This window comes from Gymnoscopelus microlampas (assembly GCF_963454915.1).
Source record: "Gymnoscopelus microlampas genome assembly, chromosome: 13".
Classification (NCBI taxonomy): domain Eukaryota; kingdom Metazoa; phylum Chordata; class Actinopteri; order Myctophiformes; family Myctophidae; genus Gymnoscopelus; species Gymnoscopelus microlampas.
The window spans coordinates 9407405-9415847 of record NC_139950.1 but is presented as its reverse complement, the minus strand read 5'-3'; the positions used below and the strand labels follow the sequence as shown (position 1 = coordinate 9415847).

Genomic DNA, 8443 nt, shown 5'->3' with positions numbered 1-8443 from the left:
CACACACACACATACGTACATACATATATATATATATATATATCATACACATACATACATACATACATACATATATATATATATATATATATATATATATATATATATATATATATATATATATATATATATATATATATATATATATATATATACATAATTACGTGGAGTAATTATGGTGGAGTGTGCGTGTGTGTGTGTGTGTGTGTGTGTGTGTGTGTGTGTGTGTGTGTGTGTGTGTGTGTGTGTGTGTGTGTGTGTGTGTGTGTGTGTGTGTGTGTGCACACTCCGTATGAATGCAAACATTTAATCGAAAACAAGAATCATATTATTAGGGCCCGTGGTGGCATCGGGCTTGTTGAAAGGAGGAGGGTGAAGTAGTGGAGGAGAGACTAACAGTTTCTTAATTATCGTGCCATTTGTTGTGCTATAGGACTTTGACAAGGGAAACGTCGTCATGGCAGTGCAAAGGCTACGGGGGCAAATCGGGGTGTTGGGGGGGGAATAGCAGCAGCTTTAGGGCAAAAGTGCACTGACGTGTGAAATTACAGCCCATGGTGCTACATATTGTACCAGAAGCTCCCTCCAAAAAAAAAAAAAAAAAAAAAAAAAACAGAAACAAAAAAAAGAAAAAAACAGAAGAGGAATCGTCCTCAAACTTGTCCAGAGGGCAGAGCAGGAGCGCAACACGGCCTTTCTATTGCACTGGTTCTGGTTCCCAAACCTTTTAGCTCAAGACCCCCCCAAAAAATAATTTTGACGTCTCCCCGGGATCCAAACTAGTGAAAATAGCCAATCTACAATTCACGACGTGAAGTGTTGTGAGCTTGATGTTGATCTGCTATTTTCACTATTTCTTAAAAGTTATTATTTTTTTAATTCATGAAATTATTCGTGAAATTCTTTGGAATGTTTTTGGAAAATCTTTGAAAATCTTTTGAAATGATAGATAATAAAAAAAACTGAATTTAGTCGCGACCCATAAAATTGGGTCCGCGACCCACAAATGGGTCCCGACCCAGTGATTGGGAAACAGTGTTCTATTGCACTCGCTGTAACACTCACCACCATCCACACACACACACACACACACACACACACACACACACACACACACACACACACACACACACACACACACACACACACACACACACACACACACACACACACACACACACACACACACACACACACACACACACACACACATAGCCTCCAGCCTCATTCACATGCAGTCCCTCACACCTCGCGCGGTGCGACACTGTTTGCCGCTTGCCGACAAGATGCAGATGATCTACAAGCCTATACTGTCAGTTATTCTCGGCAACTGACACTGTCATTGGATAAATTAAGCTTTACAGCCTACTGTCTAAATAGCAGCTCTGCTGTGCATGAAAAATACTGCAAATAAATACATAAATAATAGCATATATCAGTAATAATAATAATAATAATAACAATAATAATACACTTCATTAAATTAAAGACATTGCATCATTAGAAACACGCGATTAATTTTTAAATATTCAATTAATTCTTAGTACCCTCAATTAAGGCCCTGCAACTTATAAAATTAGACTTCACTCATTTCAAAACTTATATTTAGCACTGTCTGCACCATGAACGGATGCCAACGTTACTTGTCTTTATGTGAAATATATAAACTGAAAATCACTGGGATTTAAGAATCATTATCTGGGTACAAATTAAACCCGAGCTAAATTTGAGCCATTTAAGTCTGGACTCTGGACTATTTTTGAAGTCTGCGCAGCATTAATTGTTGAGTGCCATACGCCATGCAACCCACATCTTCCACACAAAAGACCACGGCATGCACTTGTCTGCCATCAATTCCCCATGCCAGAGCCAATTAAGGATTTCTAAGGATTTCTATTGTCAAATGTCATTAATTGATGCACTCCATTTTGGATTGTATTCTAGCTGTAATAGATTCACACAGTGCTTTATTGAACTACAGTAAGTTGCAGCTCAACCTTTGACCCCCACGCAGCCCACTCCACCACATCCACACAGCGCCTGATACACCAAGACGACATGAATGAACCGACCGGTGGAGGGGCAGCGTAACCTGTGAGCGCCATCTACAGACAGAGCGAGCACCGGAGCAAATACACCTCAACTCACTTTATTGGAGCCTACTCCAGTGATTCTCAACCTTTTCAGGCCGTGACCCCCCAAAAGAATCATATTTGAACAGCCCCCCCCCCCCCCCCCCCACACACACACACACACACACACACCCTGATAAGCACTTGGAATGTAGTTGAGTTTGGACTTGGCTCCACAGATAAAAAAGTGAAAATAGCAGATCTACAAGCTCACAACGCCTTGCGTTTTGTGGCATTGTGAGCTTGTAGATCGGCTATATTCAAAATGTGTGTGTCTTTCTTATAATATTTGACAATTTGGCCAATGTTTATGTTTTTTATAGTTTGTTGATGACTTTTGATTCAGTATTGGCGTTTTTCTTTTCTTTCTTTAAAAGTCCTTAAATTGTCACTTCACTGTCATCTGGGGACGCCCCCTCCCCCCCTCAAAAAATAATGAAAAAATCCTGGGGGTTCAGACCCACAGGTTGAGAACCACTGGCCTACTCCATCCCTATACCACGGTGGCGCTTGCCGACAAAAAAAACAAACTGATCTAGGGCGCGCTTGTAGCTTAGAGATCAGTTCTTTTCATCACCTCATGGAAGATGACAAAACAGAGCCTGCTGATGATTAAACACCTATCACTGTGGCCTTCTTGTAGGCCTAACTCAGAAACATTAGTCCTAAACCGAACAATTATCACAATTATTAGTCAAACAGGCTAAAACAAAAAAGACACATAGGCCTACTACAAAAAATAAAAGTGCAGTATGGGCTACTGTCTCACTAAATCACTTTGTCCAAGACATCTTCCTATATAAACTACAACAATAATAATACAAAATCTGTCTTAATACACGCACGTACACGCACGCACGCACGCACGCACACGCATGCACTCTCACACACACACACACACACACACACACACACACACACACACACACACACACGCACGCACGCACGCACGCGCACACACACGCACGCAAAGTTTCTAGGTGAGTTGCTTGAACTGTAAACAATACATTGCAATAGCCTGGATATCCGAACGACCCGGCCAGAGAGAGAGAGAGAGAGAGAGAGAGAGAGAGAGAGAGAGAGAGAGAGAGAGAGAGAGAGAGAGAGAGAGAGAGAGGAGAGCTTGAACGGTGGATCATCTCAACTTTAAACAACACAGTGCGGGTCTGAGAGGTAAAGAGCTTTGACACTCGCTTTTTACCTCCATTCTTCCCAAGCTTCCTTTTAATTTCCTTGATTCTTCACCCCCAAAGTCTCATCATTTCCCATTCCGTCTCCCTCCCCTTCCGAACTGTCGGATGCAGAGGGAGAGGAGGACCCTCCTCATTTTTGAGCTCCGCGTTTTTACGTTGGCGAATCACACAGTGTTGGAATCTATCGCCTTTGTCTGACAAGTCATCCATCTCTATGCTGTGGGATCTGTGGGATGGATGGAGGGAGGGGAGGGGAGGGAGGGGGGACGAGGAGGGGAGGGGAGGTGGGGGTGATCTGTGGGACTGCAGCTTTTAGAAACAGACACACAACGAGAGAGGGTTTCATTCTCAGCCCAAAGCTTCGTTTAGGCACAGCCCCGTTCCCGAGGAGAGGGGGACTGACTGACTGACGGAGAGAGAGAGAGAGAGAAAGAGAGAGAGAGAGAGTGTCCATGTTTGCCCCTGTCATCTCCGCCCCTATATCTGATTAAACTCGAGACCCGCCGGTTCTTCGCCACCTCCAAGGAGAGAGAGAGAGAAAGAGAGAGAGAGAGGGGGGATTCTTTCTTTTTTTTTTCTCTCTTACCCTGCCGCAGTTTCGCTACTGGACCGTGGGAGACACCGGCTAGTTGTACAGCACCTTGTGTTTTTTTTTCTTCTCTCCCCTCAATGATGTCGTTTAAAGACAAAATAGAGTGACCCGGTTCTAATGGTTCTAAACGGTTCTATAGCTGAATGTTGCAGCGACTGGTGCGCTCGGTACAAACGGGGGTCATGATCTGACTGTACCTGTACAGTGTTTCTGCTTAGAGAGACTTTGCACTGAACCAACAGAGTTGCGAAGGGGAGGGAAAACTTCGCCTTTTCCCCCAAGAAGAAGTTATTCTCCCGCGACACACAGCAGCCTGCGGACACTTGAACAGCCGGACTGTTTTTTCTCCCCCGTTTCTATTATCAGTGTTTCTTTTTTACGCAGTTAAAGCTGCATCACCAAGGCGAAACGGCGACCTCAGTCGATTACCTTTCCTTCCTTTGCTATCCCATGGATATTCACTGCAAAGCGGACCCCTTCTCGGCGATGCACCGTGAGTAGAGTATTAGTTTTTCATGGCAAATAATCTCCCCCAGGATTGCGATTGATTGATTGATTGATCGAATGCTTTATTAACAGTTTGCAAAAAAAAAAAAAGAAGCACAGAAAGTACAGTTCTATACAAAAGGATGCTAAGGATGCTAAAAGGATTAAACCCAAGAAAGCACTATGGCTTGTTTCCGTTGGAGTCCCGTGTATTCAATTCATCGAAACATTTGATGGCAAACAATAATATACAATAAGCTACTATGCAAAAACATAAACGAGAAGTAGTAGTGTAATTTGCCTAGACAGCAAAAATTGCAGATTTATGGGAAACATCTTTCTAATGCCTACTACAATATAGCCTATGTCTATGTGCTATTATTACAGCTCACTGTCGGCCAGCTTATTGTTGAAGATATGCAGGGATTAGGCAGAACAATACTGGCAGGCTATATAGGCTATGTGTCCATGTTTTATATTTTGTTTAGTTTTAAAGAAAGAGAGAAGCGTAAATTATTCAAGAAGTTTTGGAAGTCGGGTCCATTTAAAAATGCACGCTAGCCTACTTGGGGGCGTGGGCTTCAAAGGGGATAGGATAATAATAATAATAATAATAATTGCAGGTTTCATAAAATAATATCGCCAAGGTATTTCTATATTAATTGTGTATTGACAAATATTGGTACAAATGCTAATAGTAGGCCTATAATTTACTCATGATATGGTATTTTGCTTGCCCAAGAACTATTTTCAATATCACAGATTTTGTCCCCCTCCCCTCACAAACTGCTGAAGCTGCATGTTTATTGACTCAAAGCTTATTGTCATTAGAACTGTAGTATTAGGCCTTTACAGTAGGTGTTAGGTTTATGGTTCTATTTGAATACAGCTTCCATTTGAATACAAACCTTTTATTACCCTTGAAATTGAAGTTACTGATGATCCTCCTTTGTGGTAAACAGATGAATACAATTTGTTGAAAGAATAAAGCATTGGAACTAGCTTGCATTATAAAATAGCTTGGGGAAAAAAATCCCTATTGCCTAATTGTTTGTATATTTTTTTAGTGTATACGATATGGGCGAAGTGTACCCGGGCTGCCTGTAAATTATTTATTCCTGTTCATTCGCACTATCCGCGTTTGTGTAATATGAGTTATCAAAGCTCTTTTTAAATTATTTACTATAATCGTGCAAGGAAAATTAAACAGGGTGAAACATAATATCTGCGACATGTGTTAGGCTGCAATGGAAGAGGTGCTCTTGGAAAATATTGCCTAACTAGTAAAAACAATTATACGTTGTTTAGGCAAAGCCTAATGTTTCTCATTGCTATTATTTAATTGCTATAAAACAACAACAACAAGTCTATCTTTAAGTGAATTGATCTCTTGGGGTTTATGCTTTTGATCTCATTTTTAATAATGTATGGCCAATAGCATAATGATAATAATAAGTAATACATGTAATACATGTAATCCATACAATATAATAAATATACTAAAGCTAATATTATAAATATAATTATTATTGCAAATAATACAAATAAAAAATATATATAAAATAAAAATAATTATAATAATATAGAGAAATTGATTATTATGAATTTAGCCTATATTTATTTAGGAGAGCAAGAAAGATGCATAATAAAATTGTGCATACACGTGTGGCACACACACACACACACACACACACACACACACACACACACACACACACACACACACACACACAAACACACACACACACACACACACACACACAGAGTGTGTGTCAGTGTGTGTGTGTGCGCGCGCGTGTGCGTGTGTTGCGTAGCCTACGGTACTGTTCCAACAATGTACAACTATATGGTGTCTCTTCGCAATGCGCTGTTCCTCGCGTGTATACACTTCTGTATGTATGTAATGTTATGTCTTCCGTGTTGCGTGGCTGCTGTGTCCCACGTAGGGCACGGCGGTGTGAACCAGCTCGGCGGGGTGTTCGTGAACGGCCGGCCGCTGCCCGACGTGGTGAGGCAGAGGATCGTGGAGCTGGCCCACCAAGGGGTCCGGCCGTGTGACATCTCCAGACAACTACGGGTCAGCCACGGCTGCGTCAGCAAGATCCTCGGCAGGTAAGGGAATCGTTGTAAATACACACACGGCAGTGGTTCTCAACCTCTTCAGGCCGTGACCCCCTCAAAATGATCATATTTGAACTGAGGACCCTCCCCCCCACCCCCCAAAATAAATAAATAAAATAATAATAATAATACAAATAATCATAAGCTGGAATGAGTTGAGGCATTACATTTAGTTTGACTCGGTTCCACAGATTAATACTGTGAAAATAGCAGATCTACAAGCTCACAACACCTTGTGATGCAGGTTTAGTGAGCTTGTAGATCTACTGTTTTCACATTAATAGCAGATCTATTTTTGCCTCTTTCTCATGTTATTTGACAATTTTGGCCAATGTTTGACCAGTTATTACAGTATAGTGTGTTGGTTACTTTTGATGCAGTAATCGTCTTTTTTCTTTCCATTTTTTTTTAAATTGTCACTTTACTGTCAACCCCCCCAAAAATATCATGCCCCCCCCGGGGGTCCCGACCCACAGGTTGAGAACCACTGATATACACAGCACCATCCCATGTGTCAGACATAAATCTTAATATGGCATATATGCGCACCCCCAGCTCTATTTTAGCCCCAGTCATCGGTTATATTATAAGCCGGTCATTTTTTTTGCTTGAATACGGGAATTCTGTGTCCAAGATTTTTTTTATATATCGATCACCCTCTCACAGCTGCCCCCTATTTATAGAAGATTGCAAAAAAAAAAAAAAAAACAAGAAAAAAAAAGCTGTGCAATTATAGCATTTCATTTCGCCTATAATGTCTGGTTTATTTTATTTTATTTTATTTTAGAAGCACAAATATCACAGGAGATAATGTGTTGAAATATCTTTCAGCTATCAAAAGGGATTTCAGAGGTAAATTATTTCATACACATCGAATGTTTTGACATAAACATTTACACCAATAGGCCGTGGTGGCATGCCATGCATGCTAATAAGTACATGAGGAATGACAAATAAATAAGGTCAGACGTTATGCTGCCAATTAAACTGTGTTTTTTTTGTCCTCACTGCAAACAGCCACTGTAATTCTAAATACACTGTTATAGAGACAAATTCCTATTTTTATCCACTACTTTCGGAGTCGCAACCTTTGGTTTGGAGCCACCAATATGCCCACGAACATATATAAACCTACAATAAAGTGATATTATTATTATTAGGGAATTGTCTTATTTTTTCTGCACGGAGTTTTTCAAATCAAGATAGACCTATATACTAAAGCTCAAATGGTGCCAAAGAAGTTTTGTTCTCCCGTCGGCTAAATGATAATTTTTAAATCACGATTTGTAAACTATAGTTAATTGGCCGAGACAACTGGAGCTGTATGAATGAATGTTAGTTGGACGTTTAACGTTATTAAATGGTTAATAAAGTATTCAATCAATCAATCAATCAATCAATCAATCAATCAGTCAGTCAGTCAGTCAGTCAATCAACCAATCAATCAATCAATACATGTGACCATTCAAAGCCATGTGTCTCACTCTGTCCTTAACACACAGGTACTATGAAACTGGCAGTATTAAACCCGGAGTTATTGGTGGCTCCAAACCAAAGGTTGCGACTCCGAAAGTAGTGGATAAAATTGCAGATTATAAGCGCCAGAATCCCACCATGTTCGCGTGGGAGATCCGGGACCGACTGTTGGCCGAGGGCGTCTGTGACAACGACACGGTCCCCAGCGTGTCCTCCATCAACAGGTAAGGTTGAACTTCACATTTTACTGCCTTGTGATTATCCCTCTATGTTTCCCAAACAGTGGGTCGGGACCCATGTTTGGGTCGTGGACACATTTTTATGGGTCACGAGTAAATGTCAAAACATAACATAAATATATAAATACAAATAAAAAAAGCAACATTTTTCATGAATTAAAAAATAAATCAATGATTTTTCCAAAGAATTTCACGAATGTATAT

The 8443-nt window shown here is 40.6% G+C and overlaps 1 protein-coding gene across 2 annotated transcripts in view; it reads left to right on the top strand.

The window, feature by feature from the left end:
* Positions 1-4361: 4361 nt before the first annotated feature.
* Positions 4362-8443, top strand: part of pax2a (paired box 2a) — a gene marked incomplete at both ends in the record, with an annotated part of 40737 nt that continues 36655 nt past the window's right edge. Inside the window, 3 exons of one of the 2 annotated variants that reach the window (XM_084076479.1) lie at positions 4362-4410; positions 6350-6515; positions 8027-8224. In XM_084076479.1, the coding sequence (XP_083932605.1) occupies positions 4368-4410; positions 6350-6515; positions 8027-8224 (407 nt within the window). The remainder of the gene's footprint in view (positions 4411-6349; positions 6516-8026; positions 8225-8443) is intronic. The other variant, XM_084076478.1, reaches the window with a different exon arrangement.